Source organism: Euleptes europaea, chromosome 3 (genome assembly GCF_029931775.1).
Source record: "Euleptes europaea isolate rEulEur1 chromosome 3, rEulEur1.hap1, whole genome shotgun sequence".
Classification (NCBI taxonomy): Eukaryota; Metazoa; Chordata; class Lepidosauria; order Squamata; family Sphaerodactylidae; genus Euleptes; species Euleptes europaea.
Window position 1 is genome coordinate 104,089,939 of NC_079314.1, and position 23,204 is coordinate 104,113,142.

The 23,204-nt window shown below is 44.8% G+C and overlaps 1 protein-coding gene across 1 annotated transcript in view; it reads left to right on the top strand.

Moving 5' to 3' along the window:
• The window catches only part of TMTC1 (transmembrane O-mannosyltransferase targeting cadherins 1), a 183,701-nt gene that overhangs the window by 18,515 nt on the left and 141,982 nt on the right, over window positions 1-23,204 (top strand). The window contains exons 4-5 of the mRNA XM_056846824.1: window positions 1,423-1,599; window positions 4,478-4,687. Coding sequence (XP_056702802.1) covers window positions 1,423-1,599; window positions 4,478-4,687 — 387 coding nt within the window. The remainder of the gene's footprint in view (window positions 1-1,422; window positions 1,600-4,477; window positions 4,688-23,204) is intronic.

Consider the following 23,204-nt stretch of genomic DNA (forward strand, 5'->3'; position numbering starts at 1 on the left):
AAAGAATTTTGCATTGGGAAATATGATTTGTATGTGGTTGAACTGCCTCCGTACTGGAAAGTCTAATCCTGTTGAAATAAGGGTTATTACATGGATAAATAAATAATTAAACCTTGTAATTGCAAGGAATGCCTGTCAAAGCCTCTGTGCCGTGCAAGTAAAGAATGGCAGTTTGCATGCTTTAAAAATGTTTGGTTTCTGGCAACTTTACAGCGAAGATTAATAGCTTGCAGAGTGCTTATTTCTCTTTAAAAGCGTTTCCTTTTTACATCAAACATAGTCGTGTTCAGGGTTACCCAGTATGTGAGGGGGAAATTCTTTAATGTGGATTGATCTGTTGTGTAAAAACTGTCGAAAATATTTCAAGATTGCAGCGGAGGGTGGGGGGACGACGACAAGAACTGTGTTTGTTCACTATTTATAGAGCTGAACCAAATTTTGTGAACATTTTTATGTATTTCAGAGCATGGCCCCACTTTTTGCAGCGGTGTTGAGGTGGGAGAGATGCCTGTAAGGGCACAAAAGTATATGTGGGAGGGTGGAGGTGCCCCCCCCAATTTACTGGTGATGCTTCATGTTTTGCCTTGTCCAGATTTTACTCTGAGTGAGGAGGCAAGATGAGTCAGAGGACCCCTCTTCATCGCTGGTGGCCTTCCCTGTAATCCCACCCTGGGCTGTGCGGTTGGTTCCATTGGCTGTCCTCCTAGTGCGGCAAGACAAGAGACAGTCCCGTGTGGCAGAGGCAACCACATATAAAGTGCCCCACGTAAAATGCCTGCCCTGCAAGCTGGGCAAGAAGGCAGGGAGCATTGCCTGGTTGGTAACTTGGGGAAATGGGGGCCGGTCACATGTCAGCAGTGAGCACTTTCTGGCTCCTTGGCAGTTGCCTGAGAGTATTGCCCCCCCCCCCCATAAGCTGGCCCTTCCCTTTTCAGGGGGTTACCACATTATGTATTCCCAGTGATGTATTAAGAGTTTGAAACTGTTATAAAAAATACTGTTCGCACTTTGGCCCCTTTAGCTGTGAAGACGTCTTCCAACCATTTTTTAGCCGTGGCATCCAAAAACCCTTTTAAAGAGTTGTTTTTTATAACGTTTTCAAACTCTTAATACATTGCTGGGAATACATAATGCGGTAACCCCCTCAGTCTGAGGGTTTGCTGCAGTCCTGTCTTCGATTCTTTCCCTTCTGTTTTTCTTACTTGTTCCTCTTCCCGGTCACTACTTTTTTTGCCCTTGTATTTGTCTCCCTTGCTATTCTGCTCTTAACAGAAGCATTTTCCCCCAGTTTGTATTACGATGAAGGTTGTCTTGCTAACTGCCATTATACTGAGGATTTTGTATCTAATTTAAGGAAATCTCGCTTAATAGACAAACAGCAACTGTGTTTATTTTTAGTAATTTCTTGGGTTCTCCTTGCAGGAGCGTGGATCAGCTTTATGTTGGGGAACATTTCCCTCCGACTGCTTCGCTCTTCTTCTTGCTGCTTAGTTTATTTCTTGGGACTTGTGCAATGCTCGTAAAGGAAACGGGGATCACGGTGTTTGGTGTCTGCTTGGTATATGACGGCTTCCTGCTTTCCCAAAACAGACTCAGATTGTGAGTGAACAACATTTTTTCTTTCCAGTTCTCTGGTTTTGGTGTGATCGGTCTAGCAAATAAAACCACAAAATTGACAAGTTTTATAGTTATATAATTGACAACCAATATATTTGCTAAGCCACCTGACTACATATACATGTGTAAGTTACGTTATGATATACTGATTGCCTTAAAAGGGGTGTGTGTAGGAGAACTAGTCATGTAGTCACCTGGAGTAGTAATAATTAACTCCAGGCAACCACGCCGGGAAGCATTACAAATGCTAGCGGCTGTCTTGTGTAAGTCAACCGGACACGAGGGCAGGTGGGCTTAGTGACACTTGTGGACTTATTTATAAGGCCATGGTAAGTGAGGGGTGGGGTTGTGGCTCAGTGGTAGAGCATCTTCTTGGCATACAGAAGGTCCCAGGTTCAATCCCTGGCATCTCCAGTTAAAGGGACTAGGCAGGTAGGTGATGGGAAAGATTCTGAGACCCTGGAGAGCCACTTCTGGTCTAAGTAGACAATACTGACTTTGATGGACCAAGGGTCTGATTCGGTATAAGGCAGCTTCATGTGTTTATTTGTTCATGTGACTTACAGTATATTCCTAAGCAGGGTCGCACCCTTCTAAGCAGTTCCCTTCAATGGATTTAGAAGGCTGTAATACTGTTTAGGGTGGGGCTGATGGATAGTTGTCATCCGTCTCAAAACAGAATAGCTGGCACATTTTGTATAAACAAGAATTGTAGAGAACTTTGTTCAGTGAAAAGTAATTCCATGTCATCAGTAGTCCTGAAGCTGTACGAAAAAGATAAGCTAGATATGTAAAGTCAACTTGAGGTGAGCTTGAGGACTTGGAGTTCCCTGGTGGGATATTTTTAATTTCTGGGATTGGTGTCTCCCCTGCCCCCCGGTGCCAGGCCCTCCCCCAGATTTACCCCATTGGTGCTTCCTGGATCAGAAGAAGGCTCTGCCTGTTCTAATGAATGCGCTGCAACTAGGTCCCATTAAATAAGGCACAGCCACTACTGTCGCAAGTGGCCACCACTGGCCTGATGCTAGAGAAGAGGGAGGGGGGCTGGAGGAAGGACGCCTGAGCAGCCAACATAACTTCTTGTAAGACCTCCTCCTCTCACGAGAGCTTGGGAGAGCCAACCAGGCCTGCACGGCTGCCTATACTGGCCTTCATAATGGGCCAAAGCACAGGCCAGCGAGGTGAGCAGTGTTAGCTCGCTCCACAGGCTGTGGGAAAGAGGCCGAGAAGAAGACCAGGAACAAGGTGGCAAGAACCCTCTCTCCTCTCCATACCTCAGGCGCTGAGGGGGGCATAAATGAGTGGTGATGGAAGGGGACGCGGATGATCAGGGGCCTATGAGGAAAGGCTGAGGGGGTTGGGAACGTTTAGTCCGGAGAAGAGGAGGTTGAGGGGGGACATGATTGCTCTCTAAGTATGATTCTATGCCCCCCCCCAATTCCTGCATTTAGAGGAGGCCAGGGAGTTGTTCCTGTTGGCAGCAGAGGATAGGACTCGCAATAATGGGTTTAAGTTGCAGACAGAAAGGTACCGGTTGGATATTAGGATTTTTTTCTTTTTTAACAGTAAGAGTTGTTCGACAGTGGAATCAGCTACCTAGGGAGGTGGTGAGCTCCCTCTCACTGGCAGTCTTAAAGCAGAGGCTGGACAAACACTTGTCAGGGATGCTCTAGGCTGATCCTACATTAAGCAGGTGGTTGGACTACATGGCCTGTATGGCACCTTCCAACTCTGTGATTCTATGACACCTCATTCCTGTATTTAACTAGCGGTCCACCCCACGTTTAATACACGACACCCACACATACCATGTAAGATGCTTTTTATAGTAGTATGATAAGATGTTAAGTAACATGGGGAGGAAGAAGCCCCTAAAGATTTTTTTAAAAAACTTGGGCAAGTGACACAAATTGCAAAATTCTTCCGGTCCTGGCATAAATAACTGTTGTAATCCATCATCTCTCTTTTATAAGGAAAACAAAGTTGCACAGGCGTAAAATACTGAGCACCATAAACTGCTGAAGTCTTGCTCAATAACAAGTTAGTACAGATATAAAGATGCATGGCACATGGGCCAGGCAGCCTTATTTCTGGAAGCTCTACTGTCCAGATGTGGCAGCTATATAATGTTATCGAAGCAATAAAACACAATAGTTAGCAGCTGGCAGTGTGAGGGATTCATCTAGCAGAAGAAGGGAGGGGAAAAGGTGCTTGGTGAACAATCCAAGACACCCGTTAGCTTTAGACAGCCAAGATTTCTAGGGATGAACTCTAACCAAACAAATGGTGTGGCTTGTATTCTGCTACTCTTCTCAATGCCTGAAGTAGGGTTACCAACCCCCAGGTAGCACCTGGAGATCTCCCGCTCTTACAATTGATCTCCAGATGACCAAGATCAGTTCCCCTGGAGAAAATGCCTGCTTTGGAGGGCGGACTTTATGGCATTATACCCTGCTGAGGTCCCACCCTCCCCAGTCTCCACTCCCAAAATCTTTAGGAATTTCCCAACCAGAGCTGGCAACCCTAGCCTGAAGCCTTTCTCCAGCCTATGAAGCCTTTGAATTAAAGATTGAAGTAGACTTGACCATGTCAGTCTCAAATCAGGAGGCTATCTGGAAGCATTAAAGGCATATGTATACTTTTGCTGTGTTCGCAGCCATGAAGAACAACTGGAAAGACCACTCTTTACAGAACTGGGTTGTGGCCTTTGGTGTGGGATCGTTCTTGCACCACTTCTCACTCTTCTGTTGCTGAGTAAATGCTGACTAAGCATTTTGGTTTCCTCTCTGTGTGAATGAGTAGGAAATTAGAAGCCATCTTCTCATATAAGGTTTTCATTTCTCTCTTGATATTTAATTAGCAGAAATGGAGGGGTGCATCAAAGAATGGCTCGGCAGCCCGCGGTTTCCCTCCACGCCGCTTCCTTGCAGTTGCCTTCGTCCAGCAGGGAGAATGGAAAGCACCGCGTGGCTCACAAGGGGACGTGGAACTCCTGCCATCCTGCGTCACCGAAGGAACAGCGGCACAGCAGCCTCTCTGTCTTGCGGAAAGCTGCAGGGGCTGTGTTTAGGTATCGCATTCAAATAATTGCCTGGCGTTTGCAACACGCACGTGATTGCTTTTGTTATGGTGGCAAGAGGAGCACTGCTTAGTATGCATCCCCTGTCCTCCTGTTTCTTTTTTAATGTGCCGATTTAGTTTGAGGAGGAACTGTGGGACAGGGAGTGGCTTTGTGATGGGAACTGAAGAACGCCATCCACCAAACACTGCTGCAGTTCTGCCTGGTGTGGTGGGATTTGCATGGGCCATGATGAAATTTGCAAAGGTCAACGTTCAATACGTTGATCTGCAGTGTGGTGGCCGTGGGAACGATGTCACCTGAGATGTGTTTCCTTCTGCTCACTTGGCTTCTTCTGCAAAGCAAGGAGCCAATCCTGGCTTTTCTCCGCTTCGTTGGCTTAGGCTGTGCTTCAGAACAACCTAGGATGCCTCCTCTTTGCGTTTACAGGGAGTGCCAGCTGCCTTTATCATAGGAAGAGGCTTGGCTCGGAACCTCTTATCGCGTTGTTGATCCTTCCAGTTGTTTTGTGACTGGACCCAGACCATGTGACAGCCGTTCTCTGATAGCCTCCCACCCATGGTGGCCATTTTATTTTGGAGCCCGCTCCTTGTTCCCAAAACTCCAAACGTGCCCACAGGTACAACAAGGTAGGGATCCCTGGCTACTAAGATTGCTTTTTCTGCCATGTTTCCGCGACATGTCCTTGATGCATTTGGTTTCCGGTTGAATTTTAGAGTTTGGATAGTGATCCAAGCCAAATTATCTTGTCAAACAGGCGGGTGTGTGAGGAGCAGCAGCTACTCCCCTGTACGGTTTTGTCACCAGGATGGCAACTTTCCAATGGGAACAGGAACCGAGTGCTGCACGTCCCCCTAATATTTTCTGAGCTCAATGGGATGGATCGTGGTGTAGGATGTACTTTGCTCAATTTCCTATCCCTCAGTTGTAAATGATTGAGTTGTAAATAAGTCGCATTAGTAGTTATCCATTTTTAATCCTTCCTTAATAGAGCGCAGGGCTGCTAATTGGATATGCTTGTTTCCTGACATTATGTTTCAGTCACTGACTGATCTTTTTCTTGATGCATTTGATGATGAGCTTAGTGACTCTTTTAAAGGGGAATGGGACCGTGTCTGTAGATTTCAGCAAGGATTAAAGAAACAAAATTTCCTTCAAGGGCAAGGCATGTACAGCTGCAGTAAGTACACAGCCACTTTGCAGAACCATGTTGTAGTAAAGGGGTTTCAGGACAGGGTGATTTAAACAAATCTGTAGTTACATTCATTGTCGTTTTCAGCCGTCCATGTCCTGTACATCAGTTATAGCCAGCGTGGTGTAGTGGTTAAGAGCAGTTGTTCGGAGTGGTGGACTCTAATCTGGAGAACCGGGTTTGTTTCCCCACTCCTCCACATGAGCGGCGGATGCTAATCTGGTGAACTGGGTTGGTTTCCCCACTCCTCCACATAAAGCCAGCTGGGTGACCTTGGGCTAGTCTCACTCTCTCAGCCCCAGCTACCTCACAGGGTGTCTGTTGGGGGGAGGGGAGGGGAAGGTGATTGTAAGCTGGTTTGATTCTCCCTTAAGTGGTAGAGAAAGTCGGCATATAAAAAACCCCAACAAAACCTCCTCTAAGTACCTATACATTACAATATTCAATATTTTTAGTTATTTTTGCAATTTTTTCCGAAAAAGTAACTCTTACTCCTGAAAAAGGAGACATTTTCAGTCCGATGTGCTCATACTGGAGGCATCCCAAGCCAATGCAACCAGGCAGATCAGAAAAATTAAAAGGAAAACAATCCTATGTAGATGCCCAGATACAAATCTACAAATGCATCAGTGCCAAATAAAACCTTTTCTATGGTGTTCACCAGCGCAAGATGAAATAACAGAAGCAGTATCACATTGTTCCCATGCTGCATATGTTACTAACCTAGTCGAACCATTTGGCTGTCAGTAGTATCACCGATCTTAATTTGTTCCAAAAAGGGGTTTGCTGCCTTCTGCATATGGCTGTATAATTTTGACAGTTGTATTTGTGTAGCCTATACTTAAGCCTTGGGCTTGAAAAGACGTGACACCAACCCTGGGAAAAGGTCCTTTATATATTCAGCATTTATTACTTTGTAGTGTGACAAACGTTGCTGCAATGATGTGAAATATGTTACCATCATTCACATGCTTTGGGTTGGAACTAGAGAGGTGTATCCAGCCACACTCCAAGACAATTTTGGGGTATAATCTTTTGAGAGTCAAAGCTCTGTTGATCAGATAGATGTTTCATGATCGCTCGTTTGAACGCCGCTCCTTCGGCGGTGTTAAATGGAAGATACGATAACTTACCCTATTCAGATAGGCTTTGTCCATGTGATCTGAAGAGAGTCGACACACTATTTCATATGAATTTGGAATGTCCCCAATTCAATTCATATAGCAATCAATGGATTACCCCTGTTTTAATCAAATTACCTACCACCGTAATAAAAGATAACATAGTCCCCTTTTTGCTGGTGGATAGAGATCCGAGAACAACAGTGGTGGTGGCCAGGCATCTCTCCACCATATTTTGCTTAAAGAAATAAAGGCTCCCCATTGACTGCTTGAGACATTTGGGTCATGGGAGCTTGAAAAAGAAAAGAAAAGGATCGGATAGGTGAAGGGAGCTTTGAATATCGAAGCTTATACCTCAAAATTTTTGTTGGTCTCTAAGGTGCTGTTGGACTTGAATCCAGCGCATCTACTGCAGATGAACATGGGTGTCCTCTGAAACAACCATCTTCCAAGGAGCCTTCCTCCGACAGAAGAGCCACATAAGTTGGAGGGAGGCTCCTTAGAGGGGAGGGAAGTTTCAGACTTCAGCCAAAAGGAAAAGTGGGGTATTAATATTTTAACAAATAAACTTTGCTCAGTGGATTGGTAGGATGGGAGTAGGATCCAGCCCAGAATGTACAGTCAGTGGCTGCCTCAGTTATCTTGAGTAGGGTGGTTCCTTTGTGATTACTCCACCAATGTACTGTTTAGTCAACAGAGTCAAATGATACGGCTTTGTGTAGTATGCACTGCTTCAGGCTGTTGTGTGTGTGTGTGTAGGTGAGCTGTATTCCACAACAACAGCAAAATACCCCCTGGGTATTTGCAAGGAAAGGGCTGGCTTTTTCCTTGCTAGTTTTCTGCATTCAAAGACAACTTATATGCAGTCCAAAGTACCAAGCCTTCCTGCTTCCAGGCATCTGGTTCAGGAAGAATTTTCTAACAGTTAGAGCGGTTCCTCAGTGGAACAGGCTTCCTTGGGAGGCGGTGAGCTCTCCTTCCCTGGAAGTTTTTAAGAAGAGGGTAGATGGCCATCTGTCAGCAATGCTGATTCTGTGACCTTAGGCAGATCATGAGAGGGAGGGCATCTTGGCCCTGGTGATCCCTTCCAACTCTATGATTCTATGTATGCGAGTGTTTACATAAGTCACCAGCGATACCGGCCTCCTTAGGGGAAAAGTTACATTTGTGCTTGGGATTGTGTGGAAACGGCTGTGGAGGTGATTGCAACCCCAACGGGGCTCTTGGCATTTGTTCAGACATTCAGACAAAGCAAGTGACGCTTTCCTAAGACTGTACAGGTGCCGGTGGGGGAATTGCATATGCAAATGTTCTCCCACATTTTTTAAAAAAAGCCCTTTCATGTGAAAAGCCAGCACCTCAGGGACCCCGGAGTTCTCCCAGCATCAGATCCTGTGCTCTGCTGAGCAGTGGAGCAGATTATTAGATTGTTAGACCTGCCCTCGAGTTGTGCAGGGATTTTAAATGCACCTGGTTATTTAACTTGGTTAAGCACCTTTTGAAATGCTTCACTCTACAAAAAAATAAATAAATAAAAGGGAGTAATTCACCACACTTGGGAAGACTGACAGCTTTATAGGAGAACTTCTCCGCCGTTAAATGGTGTATGGAAGCATAATTTTCTAATGGGAATTAAAAGGGAGCACCAGGTAGTTTAACTACCATTTTGTGCCTTTACAAATCTCTCTCTTTTTTTTTTACAACCTTCCAATTATCATCTTGTAGTTAAGTTCTGCACAGCACGGTGAACTCAGCCCCCCCACCCCTCCTTGACATTTCGTTTAACATGATGCTGATGACATGTTCCTGCCTTTTCCATCTAGCAAAAAAGTTGCCTTACGTTTATTCTTTAAAACTTTCTTTTTTAAATCTCACCTTTACCAAACTTGACATTTCCCCCATGTTTACAAATAAGAACAAATAGGGTTCAGGAGTGTTTGATTTTTTTCTTCTGGTTAGAAATGAAGTGGTTGCTTGTTTCTTATTGCTTCGCAGTAGAGAGTTGACCTCGGTTGTAAGGAAAGTTAAAGAGTGTTCTCCCCTGCCCCAGCCATTCTCATGACTTGAAATGATGGGGGAACTATTTGGCCCATTGGGGAAACGTGTACACTTGTGGGTTTCCTCAGTGGACTTAATAAAGCCTTAATAGAACCTCTTCAAGCTGGGAAGACCATATGCAGTTGTTGCAGTCTGAACAGGGCACCCACAACTCGTGTCTCACTATTAGACAGGATGGAAACCCTGGACCCGACCTGCGTGGTATAGTGGCTAAGAGCGGTGGTTAGGAGCAGTGGACTCTTAATTTGGAGAACCGTGTTTGATTCCCCACTCCTTCACGTGAGCGACGGACTCTAATCTGGTGAACCGAGTTGTTTTCCCCACTCCTACACATGATGCCAGCTGGGCTAGTCACACAATCTCAGCCTCACCTACCTCACAGGGTGTCTTTTGTGGGGAGGGGAAGGGAAGGTGATTGTAAGCTGGTTTGAGTCTCCCTTAAGTGGTAGAGAAAGTTGTCATATAAAAACCAGTTCTTCATTATTAATTCATAGTGTTGCCAGAAGTTGGAGGTGACTTGACAACACTTACACACACACTCGCGCGCACACACACACACACAAAGCGCCTTAGAGACCAACACATTTTTGGGGTATAAGCTTTTGAGCGTCATCTAACAATGTCTCTAAGGTGCTGCTGGACTGGAATCTGCCTCTAATTGTGATTAATAGGAAGTGGTTTGGGAGGATTGTACTGTGCCTCGATTTACTTCCAAGTCCTGTAGGTCCTCCATCGTTAGCAGAGCTTGGTACCAAGTGTGTGGTGTAGTGGTTAGAGTGTCAGACTAGGATCTGGGAGGCCCAGGGTTCAATCTCCACTCTGTTATAGAACTTGCTGGGTGTGGATGAAATGGAGGGGAAGAGAACAGTGTAAGCTGCTTTGGATTCCCATTGGGGAGAAAGGTGGGCTATAAATATACTAACAATTGAGCATCAATTGTTGCTTTCCCCCCCTTCCACCACAGATACAGATCTTTAGGCACAATGGTGTCTCTTGCTGGGCATTTATCTGTTCACCACGGAATGAAGTCTGGAGTCTCCCATGTATGCAATGTAGGAAAGTACTGAGAACTGGTGAAGTATCCGTTTGAGTCGAGGGAGATTTGTTTGTTTGGTCTGAACGCTCAGCCGGCAAGTTAAGATCCTCTTCTCATGCCCGGCTCTCCGTGCCCCTACTTATAGAGGTGAGGCGGATGGTGTACGGAGGCGGGGCTTTTTCAGTGGTGGCACTTAACATTTGCAGCGTCCTCCTCTGTAAGGCTCACCCGGCACCTATTTTACTGTCCTTTATGCGTAAAGCAGAACCAGGCTTTTAACGGAGGGATTCCATCTTTTTTAGCTGTTTTCATGATCTGCCTCTAGCCTCAGATGTTGTTTGAATGTTGTTTTTAATGCCTTGTTTTATTATTTATAGTTCTTACGTAGTTTTTATGATTTTGTTCTACTGTCTTTATTTTTGTGAAAGACCTGTCCTTGAGCAGGTCTCTGGAGAGTCTGTATGTGTGTGTGTATATATATATATACACACATGTCCTGAATAATAGAGCTGCATGCTGTGTTTCTCCTCTCATTTCCTCTGGAGAGGTTGTGTGTGTAGACACAAACACACACACCCTGAATTATAGAGCTGCATGCTGTGTTTCTTCTCTTAAGGAATAATTAAATAGCTGTCTCTTTGCTGCTAAGGGACTGCTATTTCACTCGAGGCAGGATGTGTTTCAGCATTTTCTAGATTTTTATTTGGTTTGGTCAGAATAATCACCCCCCCCCCCAAAGGAACAGGAAATTTCTCTTGCAAACTACTGGGGTTCTTTAACAATATTTAATTCTTTCCTTACGATCGGGCAGATTTATAGCAGGGAGTGGCGTGGCTATTGTGCTTTAACATAACCAGTGTGTTGCATAATAGGACGTGCTGATCTGTGAGGAATAGTTTTGCAAGCTTTGGCCAGGAAGATAAATATTGGTTGGCTAGCTCTATTTCATAGTTATTCTGTGCATTTGTAATTGGGCTGTCTGTACTGGATGAGTTTTGCTGAGGTCAGTGGGATCAGATTGTTTACACTGGAGTTTTTGGGCAAGGGCCAACACACACGCCAGGCCTTTGGATGCTGGCTTCCCAGCTACTTTTTCCAGTACCAACAAAACAATAGAAAAGAGAGATGTGACCATGCTGGAGGAAGCATGCCAATGGCAAAGTTTTTGGGTAATTAAAGTTTCAAGACCTACCGATTTCTTATGTTCGGTTCTGCTGCTCAAAATTGTAAAGAGAAGCTAGCAAGATGTAAAGGATGAAATGCGGCACTACACCAGCTTCCCTGTTCAGTTGTTGCTTGGTTTTGAAAGTCAGTACACACACAGAGAGAGAGAAAACTGCCCTTATGTTTTTCATGTGTCCACCCTAGTGGTGTACATTTATCAGCCTAAATCATTTTGTTGAATATATTTTAGGCTTTGTCTCATTGGGGCCGCCTCTTTACTGGGGGACCAGGTCTCCTGCTCTCGTGCCAGATCTCCTGCACCTCTGGTCCCCCACTGCTGCCCATTGCAGCTGCTGAAGAAATTGGGTGGGGAAGTGATGTGGTGGCAACATCACTTCCGGCTGTGTTACTGGGAGTGGCATCATGCACCGCCATGGTGCTGTAGCAGTCCCGAAAACCATGGAGTTTGGGGGGATTGCTAGAGAGTTGTATTGACGTTGTGACCTCAGTTTCAGTTATACAACTGGAAGTGGCGTGGTGTGGTGTCAAGCAGCATTGCAAGATGCTGGCCACACCCACAAAAGCTCTCCATGAAAGGGAGCCCTTGGCTGTCTACCCTACTCTTATACATTACAAAGTCTTTGTGTTAGTTGAGCAAGGACTTTGCATCAGTCTTCTGCAGAAGTTTTGTACTTCCCAGACTCACACATTCCTTTCCCTACTTTTGGTTGGGGGTGTATTGACAAAAACGCTTGCAGCCTTTCCATTATAAATTGAATAAAATGAATAAATTTATCCTGCTTCAACTGCCCCGTGGAGCCTTTTTTGGCTCCATTGCGAAACTCATGTGCAGCCATCTAAGTGACATGACTTATGAAGGCAGTACATGGGATGGTCTGAATTGGGAGTCGAACTCAGTTGTTACGAGGGCCATAAATGTCACTTGCTTGGGCTGGGCCATGTGTACCATAAAATGTAATGCCAGGTACCAGAGATACAAACTTTATAGAAAACAATTAATGATTTTTTTTTTACTTTTTTGCGTAACATACAAACATGCCTAAAACAATAACACTCTAACAGTATTTTCTTTTGTTTAACAGTCTTTGATAATTGACACCTCGGGATGGGGGAGGTGGGGTGGCTGCCACGGTTGGTGAGCCTATAGTGGGTCTCACCAGCCAAGATCAGGACTGGAGGAGAGGTGTCTGCCTTGACTGGCTCGCAGGCAAGATAAGAGCCCTCAAGAGGCTGGATCTAGCCCCCGGGCCTAATGTTTGACACCCCTGGTCTAAATACAGAGGGTCAAGATGCAGCCACTTGTGGTTGCGAGGAGAAAAAGGCGTGCATGAATCTGGGGAACACAAAACTCCCTTTGATGTCTACTTCAGAGTCCTCATGGTGTAGTGGTTAAGAGCAGTGGACTCTAATCTGGAGAACCGGGTTTGATTCCCCACTTCTCCACATGAGTGGCAGATGCTAATCTGGTGATCCGGGTTGGTTGCCCCACTCCTCCACATGAAGCTATCTGGGTGACCTTGGGCTAGTCACAGCTCTCTTAGAGCTGTCACTAGCCCAAGGTCACTCAGCTGGCTTCACGTGGAGGAGTGGGGAAACCAACCACAGCTCTCTTAGAGCTGTCTCAGCCCCACCTACCTCACAGGGTATCTTGTGGGGAAGGGAAGGCGATTGTAAGCCGGCTTGATTCTCCCTTAAGTGGTAGAGAAAGTCGGCATATAAAAACCAACTCCTCCTCCGCCTTCTTGTCACTCAGTAAATACAAGGATGTTGTATGGCTTTATAACATATAAAGAGGCCCTAATAGGATATTAGAGGAAGGCACTGGCAAACCACCTCTGTTAGTCTCTTGCCATGAAAACCCCCAAAGGGGTCGCCATAAGTCGGCTGCAACTTGAAGGCACTTTACACACACACAATAGGATATTGCAGAGCTTTGGTACAGAAGTCTTTCCGGGTTTTACAGAAGTGATTTAAATCTCCTCCAGTTATAATTTAAAGCAAATAAAAATAGTTGGGCAAGGTTCAAGTATGAGTTACAGTTTTGAGTGACGGACTAGTTTGAATTGGTAATATGACAAGTTCAGGGCACATTTGTTTGTTTTCTGACTCTTTAGATTTTGACACGTTATTGCTATAGGCAGCAGCAAAAAAACAAAACAAAACTTTTTAAAGATGGATTTTCCCTCCTGCAATGACTATTATCTTCTCTCCATTAAATTGTAAAAAAAAATTGTACTTCTTTCAAGAACTAAATAAAATTATAGGATTTTTTGGCAATATACACATGTTATTTATATGCAACTGACCTTAATTGGTAAAAAAACACATTTTTTAGTTGGTTGGTCGAGTGAGAATCAAGAGTCTCTTTGTTTTGGCAGTGTGGTCTAGAAGTGTTTTGAAAACATTTGTGCTGGAATTTGGAAAATGGTTTCCACTCTAAAGGACTGATGGTTAGACTTGAAAATTTGGTGATGGCATCGGAACAATCTAGATTTTCCTCGCCCTAAATGTTCCAATTTTGAGTGGCATCTAGGATAAAGAGAACTAGCAGCATTACTTGTGTGCAAAAAGAGCCCCCGTCAAGGTCATCGCGCCTGACCCTAATCCTTGCTCTTTGCAATCTCCCTTAAACCCCCCACCCCACCCCCTTCTTGGTTTTACCCAGTCTTGTTTGATGCCCTCTTGCTTAAATCTTCTCCCCAGCTCTTCATTTCCTATTGCTGTTCGGTCAGGTTATTACAAACGTGCAAGTCGTAAAATGCACTATGCAGAAACTAATTTTGGTATTTGCGGGACAGGGAGTGACTCATAACATCATGGGAAAGACAGACTAGGACGGTAACTGGCAGGGAATTGATTAGCAAGCATTATAAAATCTGTTGCATAAATCTGAAGCCCGCCCACATCTAAACTCTGGAATTTCAAAAATTATGCTGTAGACCTGTTAGGGTAAAAGGTAACTAAAATTATCCAGGAGATGCGACATCTCAATTATGAAGGAATGTTTCAGCATGAGGGCTCAGGTATGCGTAATTATTTCTTTTAGGTTTATTTTGAACAACCTCCCCCCACGCCCCAGAGAATGAACTAGCTTTGTCAAGGAGGAGAAAGGGGTGGGATGGGAAGGAAACTTTCATCCTTGCCTTCTCTGCTGTTTTCTAGTTGGGAAAAATGTGGATACGTTCTGTGTTTTCCAGCCAGCAAATCGGAGGAGGCCGAAGATGTTAAACCCTTTCTCTCTCTCCCCCCCATCCATGGTTCTCTTCTTTGATAAAACAATCCTGGCAACGACGTGTGCAAAAGAAAAATATTTAAAAGCACCGTGGAAGGAGTGGGAAGGTGACGCTGAGCCCTGAGAAAAGACATGATATAGGTGTCGTCCTGTGGAGAATTAATGCGTAGAAGTTTATCCCATCAAGGTGTAATCCAGCCAGGGTGAAGTCTTTGTAATTACTATTGATTTGGGTCAGAGAGAGCTAAGTGCGCCCTTTCTTCTCCCATTGAAATCAATGAGATTTACAAGTGCTTAACTTAAGTTGGATTGGCCCCTCTGTTTTTATTTTGAGGGAAACATGCAACTGAAATCCATACGCTTTCCATAATCCATAATACTTAAGGCTTAAAAGGTGATACTTTTTCAGACAATGCAAATATTGGAGTTAGCAGCTAAAGGAGAGCCAGCGTGGTGTGGTGGTTAAGAGTGGTGGTTTGGAGCGGTGGAGTCTGATCTGGAGAACCGGGTTTGATTCCCCACTCCTCCACTTGAGCAGCAGAGGCTAATCTGGTGAACTGGGTTGGTTTCCCCGCTCCTACACATGCAGCTAGCTGGGTGACCTTGGGCTAGTCACCCTCTCTCAGCCCCACCTACCTCACAGGGTGTCTGTTGTGGGGAGGGAAAGGGAAGGTGATTGTAAGCTGGTTTGATTCTCCCTTAAGTGACAGAGAAAGTCGGCATATAAAAACCAACCCCTCCTCCTCTTCTTCTTCCTCTTCTTCTTCTTTCTCTTACTCTTCTTCCTCTACTTCTGACAAGTTTAGAAGAATGAATGCATGACGAATAGGTTTGGCACAGCTGAAAGAAATAATCATAATGCAACCATTGCTAAACCTAGGTAAAACAATAAAATAAATTTTGAAAGGTAACAAATAGCAGCCAAAATACCTCTGCTTTATCAAGGAAGGGAACCATAGGGGGACAGAGAAAGCTTTAACATCTTTGGCCTGACTGGAGAATGGGGCAGACAGCAATGAGTTGGGGTGTTAAAGATCTTGATGTAGGAAAAATGGGAGTATTCCAGTTGACAGGCTATCTACTGAGGTAGTAGGATCTCCAATAAAGGAAACCCCACAATCCACTAAGCTGGTAGCGGGCTGCTTGGTGGGTTTTTTTTAAAATGGATTTCAGATTTTTCTATAAAGTTTGGGCTCTTTCAGGTGTGTAGAAAGGTCTTTCCTGTCTGTTTAGGACTCCGGTCTCCGGGTTTAAGTTGTGACCGATTCGACCTCGTTGAGAATTAGATATTTTGATATGTATTTATGGACTGATAGCATATTACCATCCCTACAGCTCCCATGACTGCTTAGCTGGGAGCCATGAGACGGTAAGAGTGAGACAGGAAGAGGTGTTTGACAGTGGAATCAGCTACCAAGGGAGGTGGGGAGCTCCCCCTCTCTGGCAGTTTTTAAGCAGAGGCTGGACAAGCACTTGTCAGGGATGCTCTAGGCTGATCCTGCATTGAGCAGGGGGTTGGACTAGATGGCCTATATGGCCCCTTCCAACTCTATGACAGTGCATTCCTAAGGAGAGTTATTCCAGTCTAAGCCTATTGAAATTAATGGGCTTAGACTGGAGTAACTCTCCTTAGGAATGCACTGTTACAGGAAAGTTGTACCCATCTCAGTACATTTAAGTCGGTAGATTTAGAAGGATGTAACACTGCTTGGATTGTGCTGTTAGATTTGAAACAGATGTTCTAAAATTTTCCCTTCATTTACTCCCTACCTCCCCGCTCCCAAAGGGGATCCAAGTGGCTTGCAACGTTCTCCCCCTCTTCATTTTATTCTCACAACAACCCTATGAGGTAGGCTGTGCTGAGAGTGCACGGCTCACTCCTGGTCACCCAGCAAGCTTCCGAGGCAGAGAGGGGATTTGAACCCAGGTGACCCAGTTCTTAACGTGACACTAACTTTCTTATGTTCTTATCCCCCAGTTTACAATTAAAGAACAATATGTTGTTGTTTTTCTGACAGGGAGAGTTCCTGATAAAGTCTAAGAATCCCTGGTGGGGAAAACCTTTGTTTACTCCCTTTGGCTGTAGCGCTGGAAGTTGTAAACCAGAACCTTCTAATCCACACTCTTGCCACTGAGTTGATTGGCTGTAGCTATGAATTTTGAATATATATCTAGAACTCACATTCCGGAAAACCAGTTGTGTCAAACTTAATGCTGTTCCTTATGTACAGCATTAGATCATTAGCGACAGTCATTCCCAAGAAGCATTCTTACGTTTGTAAATACCGGGAGGTGGGTTTCTGTGCACATAAAAAGCACTATCCACGGGGGCAGAGAAGCGGGATATAAATTTTGTTAAATGAATAAAATCCCCCATCATGTCGGTTCGGATCAAGAAAACAGCACGGGGGAGCGGAGAGCCTCCCCTCTCTTTATGCTGTGGTCCTTGTTCAAATGTGTGTATAAAGTGCCCCCAAGTCACAACTGACTTCTGGCGACCCCAGCAAAGGGCTTTCAAGGCAAGTGAGAAGCAGAAGTGGTTTGCCATTGCCTTCCTCTGCAGAGCCTTCTTTGCTATATTCCCATCCAAGTACTGACCCTGCTTAGCTTCCGAGATCTGACGAGATCGGGCTGTACCATGCCACCTTCCCTCCCTCTACAACAAATTAGTTGCAACCAAATTCGGTTGAAATCAGTGGACTTAACTTTTGCTGGATCGTGCCTGAAATATGTCGGTTCAGAGACTAACTTTTTTTTTTCCTATGGAGAAATCAAGATGATTATCATTTTAATGCCTGTGAAGTGTTACATGATTGGAGATTGGAAATGTCAGGATCTAATAAGAAGCCTCACTGACATTCCTAATAATGAAAGGAAAGTTCAGCGCTACGGCATATCTGCTTCTTTGGGTAGGCCACTTAATTATGAAGTGTGAATAAGATGACAGAATTTCTCAGTGCCTGGGTGATAGTTGTAAGCTCTCTGATCCGTAAATAAGATGATTCCCCAGCAGTCTTTTAATGCTCTCCCTCTTCCATGATGATATTCATCTGCATGGTAAATACCGTAATAATCCTTTTATTTTTGCCAAGATGAAGTCAGAATATAAAGGTGGCTGCTTTTATCGTAGCTGAAAATGGGCTTGGTATTTGTGGGAGATTTGTAATTAGGTGTTTGAAATCCTTCACATAGGTCATTTATGCATGGGTCCTTTCACTCACATTCACCCCCCACCCCGTCTTTCTTGGTTGTTCCTTGGAGTTTTGCATGAGTTTTTTCCCTCCATTAGAAATGACCTCACTGCCAACCCTCACAAATCCCAGGACTTCCTGTCCCTCTAGTAACCTGATTCTTCCCTGTCTCCTGAGCTCAGCCCACTTGAAATCCCCATGCATAAGACAAAGCACGGGACACACAAGCTTGGTTTCTCTCACAACAAACTGATAGCCAGTTACAAAGCAGCATGTCAAGGGGCGGGGATTCAAATGCTTCCTGCTTCCTTGGAGTTCTTTCTGAGCAGAAGGCTTTTAAAAATGAGACTTGGGTTTCTCTGCCCTGTTCCTTTCAAATAGCTCTGTTTTTTTGTTTTTGTTCTTGAAATGCTCTTAAAATGCTTGTTTATTGGGCAATTGGGTTTGGGGAGGGAACTTTTCTCTCACTACAGCCAATTACAAAGCAGCATTTCAAGGGGTGGGAATTCAAATACTTCCTGATTTGAGCTTGGAGACTGCTGGTGTATAGACTCCCAACAGGAAAGTTTGGGTTCAGCGAGCAACAAGCCTCAGGTAAAACTCCCATGCATAAATGACCATAGTAAACTTTTTACATTTATTTATCTATCCATCCAACCAGGATGGTTATAGGAATTTGCACATGGTCAGATTTCTAGTCCTTTCGTTATTGATGGAAATAATCTTGAAAACATGAGGAGACCGTTTTCTGAAGCACAGACTAGTGGGAAGGACACTGGGTGTGTATGTGCTGTGTGAGGTTAACAGTGACCAAGGGTAGAACTTGCTGAATCAGTCAGAAGGTCGTTGTAGTCCAGCATTCTGTCTCCAGAGCAGCCAGACAGATTTTGCTGAGAGTGGATGTGCAGGGCTTGATAGCGATGGGCTCCATTTGTCCTTAGTCCTTAGCTTTTAGCAGTCGGGGTATATCACTTAGAGGGGTCCAGAGACCAAGTCTTATGAGGACAGGTTGAAGGAGCTTGGTATGTTTAGAGGTGATATGATAATCATCAAGTACTTGAAGGGCTTTCATATAGAGGATGGTGCGGAGTTGTTTTTTGTTGCCCCAGAAGGTTGGACCAGAACCAAAGGGTTGAAATTAAATCAAAAAAGTTTCCGGCTAAACATTAGGAAGAACTTTCTGACAGAGTGGTCCCTCAGTGGAACAGGCTTCCTCGGGAGGTGGTGGGCTCTCCTCCTTCGTAGGTTTTTAAGCAGAGGCTAGATGGCCATCTGTCAGCAGTGCTGATTCTGTGAACTTAGGTCGATCATGAGAGGGAGGGCAGGAGGGGTTGCGTCAGTGTTTGACTCTTGTGGCCCTGTCTTACATGCCCAGGGAAATGCTGATCGCCACTTTGGGGTCAGGAAGTGATTTTCCTCCAGGCCAGATTGGCCAGGGATCCTGGAGGGTTTTTGTTTTTGTTTTTTGGCCATCTTCTGAGCATGGAGTAGGGGCCACTGGGGGTATGTGGGGGAAGTAGTTGTGAATTTCCTGCATTGAGCAGGGGGTTGGACTAGATGACCCTGGTGGTCCCTTCCAACTGTATGATCCTATGTTCACTGTTCTTTAAATCCAGCTATAGATGAACTTTCTGAGATTTCTTATGCTAGTGGAATGCTTCTTGTGCTGGCATGAATCCCCTTTCTCCAGAAAAAAGCTCTGCTGTCAGTGGAACAGAGTTTTTGGGCATACCTCGTAGAGAGCTAGCTTGGTGTACCAGTTAAAGGGTTGGTCTAGGATCTGGAAGACCCAGGTTCAAATCCTTACTGTGCTGTGAAGCTCACTGGGTGACTTTGGGCCAGTGGCTCTCTCTCAACCTTGCCTTCACACGGGATTGTTATGAAGATGAAGTGGAGGAGACAGGTGTGTGCCATCTTGAACTCCTTGGAGGAAGGGTGGGATAAAAATGTACACAAACAAAATATTGTGTTCAGTATGTCCACCCGCCATGTACCCACCACACCGTGAGAGGTCTTACAAGCAATTTCACTGAATTGGGGTGAGCTTTTTCACCCCTGGAAGGATCGGTTGTCTGTGTGAGCACTACTGTCTCTCCTTAGACTCCTACTTGGATCTGTCCAAGGGGGCTTAGTCCCAGAACAGTGTCTTTAGGATTCTACTGTGTATTATGCTGTCAAATGGCCCGGTGGCTTTTATTTAACGTTGGCTGCGTTAGGTGCATCTATCTGTTTGTCTGGCCTTTTACATTTAACATGTTTATCTTTCTGTCAAAAGTAGTGTATGTAACTCACTTTCAATTTTATCCTCCCAAAATCTCAATGAGGTATAAGTTAGGCTGAGAGAAAGTGCTCGGCCCAAGGTCACCTGGCAAGTTTCATATCTAAGAGCCAAGCTAGATGTCTGCTGTTTTAAAGAGTTGGTTCTGGATTACTGGGGCTTAACTCGAATTCTCTGCAGCCATTACTCCCTGTTACATAGACACACAGTGGCTGTGGGGAACAACTACTAAAAAGTAAAACAGAGACTGTCTGGGCTCAGGATTGCCGCAAGGGGAGGAAGGGCTTCTCTCCCCCCCAAAAAAACCAGCACTGGGGAGGGAGTTATTTCCCTGTTTCTGCTGCACATCTGCAGGTAACCTGGACTCAACTTTTTAAAAAATCCAGTTTGGCTCTTGTTCATTTGAACTCTGGTCTCCCCAATCCTAAACTGGCACTCTGACTTGTATATGTGGTCAGTGGATCTCAAGTGTTCTGAGGAGCAGCTTTGAATGGGAGGTATTCCCCTGATTTGTCTGCCCAGGGGTTGATGCTGTTCCAGCCTTCTTGTTGAAAATTTTAAAACTTTTTTGTGGTTACACAGCTGAAATTTGAATGCCTCAGTAAATTGTTTCCAACCCCATGGAACAAAACAGCTTGTGCGTGGAGAGGATTGGCCCAAAGTTTGTGGGGGGGGGGGAAGAGGAAGAAAAATTAAGCTCCCAAGTGACTGAACAATATTGACATGTAGAAAGACCATATTGCAAATAGCATGCGAAGAGCTGTATCATCTCCTCCTTCGCTCTCACTTTAATGGGAAATAATGCTGCAGGCAGAAATAATTACTGTAGGATAAATCAAAGGCACGCAGTTGGAACATGCTGATAATGAGATACAGCAATTAGTAACAGCTTTGTTTTAGTGGCATGCTAGCACTATGCTTTGGAATTTCTTTGATGTGCTGCTATAGATAACACTGGGAAGGGAACAGGAGGTGTGGGCGTTAAAGAGTTCTGGGTTTTAGGCTCAAGTTGTCCTCCGAAGCTGCCATCCTGAGCGTGCTGTAAGTAACTTGGTTAAGATGATGTATGTATGTGCCCTCAAGTGACAACCGACTTATTGTGACCCTCAGCAAGGGGCTTTCAAGGCAAGGGAGAAGCAGAGGTGGTTTGTCCTTGCCGTCCCCTCCCTTAACAGTTCCCCACCCAAGTACCGGCCTGTATACCTTCTGAGATCTGATGAGATTGGGCTATACCACACCATTCCACATACCTTTGGTTAAGATTGGGCTATAAAAATTAAAATTGTACTAGGTGTTAGGGTGATATTTATCTAGGGTAGTGTTTTTCAGGCTCTGGGGAACTCTGGATTTCCTTGGATGCTTATTGGAGGGGTGGGTTTGAGAGGTGTTTCCCCAACTTCCTTGAAGGCAGCTTACCTTTGGCTGCTGATCGTTACCTGAAATTCACATCTGCATGGGAACGTTGGGTGCATCTGTGCTGAGCAGTAGTGTATTGAGCTCCTTGGAAGCAGAATGTGGTTAAAAACCACTTGTCCCTGTTTATAGCCAACGCTACAGGCACAGGATAACTGTATTCGATTATTGTTGGCTTTGGTAGAAAACAAAGATAGGTTGGGTGTCATGCGCTGGAGACAGAAGAATGATACAACTGTCAGCATTACTGCTGGGAAGTAATGCTGGTATACTGGTGCTGTGGATTCTACACAAGTCAATAGTGCAGCAGCTTAGAGAACAGGGTTGTGCCAGCGTGGTGTAGTGGTTAAGACCAGTGGATTCTAATCTGGAGAACCAGGTTTGATTCCCCACTCCTCCACTTGAGCGGCAGACTCTAATCAGGTGAACCAGGTTGGTTTCCCCACTCCTGCACATGAAGCCAGCTGGGTGAACTTGGGCTAGTCAAAGCTCTCTCCGAACTCTCTCTCAGCCCCACCTAACCTCACAAGGTGTCTATTGTGAAGAGAGGAAGGGAAGGAAATTGCAAGCCGGTTTGATTCTCCTTAAAAAGGTAGAGAAAGTTGGCATATAAAAACCAACTCTTCTTCTATATTCTTTGCACCCCATTTATTTGAATCTCCTGATTATCTGGGTGGCTGAAGAGCATCCATCTATGAAATAGGCATGTAGCTGTATTGTAGCAGCTGATGTGCCATGCACCAGCCACCAAGCCCCAAGAAGTTGCGACTCCTTTTCTTTGCTCCTCGCCTTCCTTCCTATTACAGAAAAGCTGCTGCATTTGTTCAGCTTAAGAGCTGTTGGTACATCTATTAAAGACTTGCTTGTCTGAGCTTGTCCAGTATCCCTTTCAATCAAAGCCAGAATCAACCAATTTTCTGCTGGAAGGTATAATTGTTGTTGGATCGGATAGCAGAATATCTTGTACTTTCTGTATTCCTTCCAGTAAATACCAGAAACAGTAGGCGGTATTTTGTGTGCCAACACTTTTTTTGTGTGTGCACTTACATTAGCCTGTGAACTGTATTGTTGTGCTGTCATTTAAGAACTGTGTTGTCATTTAAGAACGACGATGTTGCGATCTTTCCATTAAATTCTTGTAACTTGCAGCAAAGTTTTAGCGCCTGTGTGGTTTGCTGTAAATTCTTTTGTTAATGAAGTGAAACATATCTATCAGGTGCAGTGTTATCAGTGTGTTACAACAGGAAACGTACTAAAAAGACATGGAACATATAGCGTGAAGCTTTTGCCCCTGGCTCGAACTTCATAGAGTTGGTGGGGATTTGGGTTGCTGGCTTGGAGAGGAATCTTCTTCCATCATTGGAACATTTTCATGGTTTGTATAGTTTTCACAGATGCAAAAATGTTTTTATGCTTCATTCATCTTCCAGCAGTTCTCTGCAGGTGGGTGAGATGTGTGAACTCAAAGTCACCTTGTACTGAGTTAGACTATTGCTCTGTCAAGGTCTCTTTTGTCCACTCTGAGAGGCAGTGGCTCTCCAGGGTTTTGGACAGAGGCCCTTTACTGTGGCTCAGTGGTAGAGCATCTGCATGGCATGCAGAAGGTCCCAGGTTCAATCCCCGGCATCTCCAGTTAAAGGGACTAGGCAGTAGGTGATGTGAAAGACCTCAGCCTGAGACCCTGGAGAGCGGCTGCCAGTCAGAGTGGACAATACTGGCTTTGATGGACCAAGGGTCTGATTCAGTATAAAGCAGCTTCATGTGTTCATGTACCTCTTAACTGGAGATGTCAAGAACTGAAC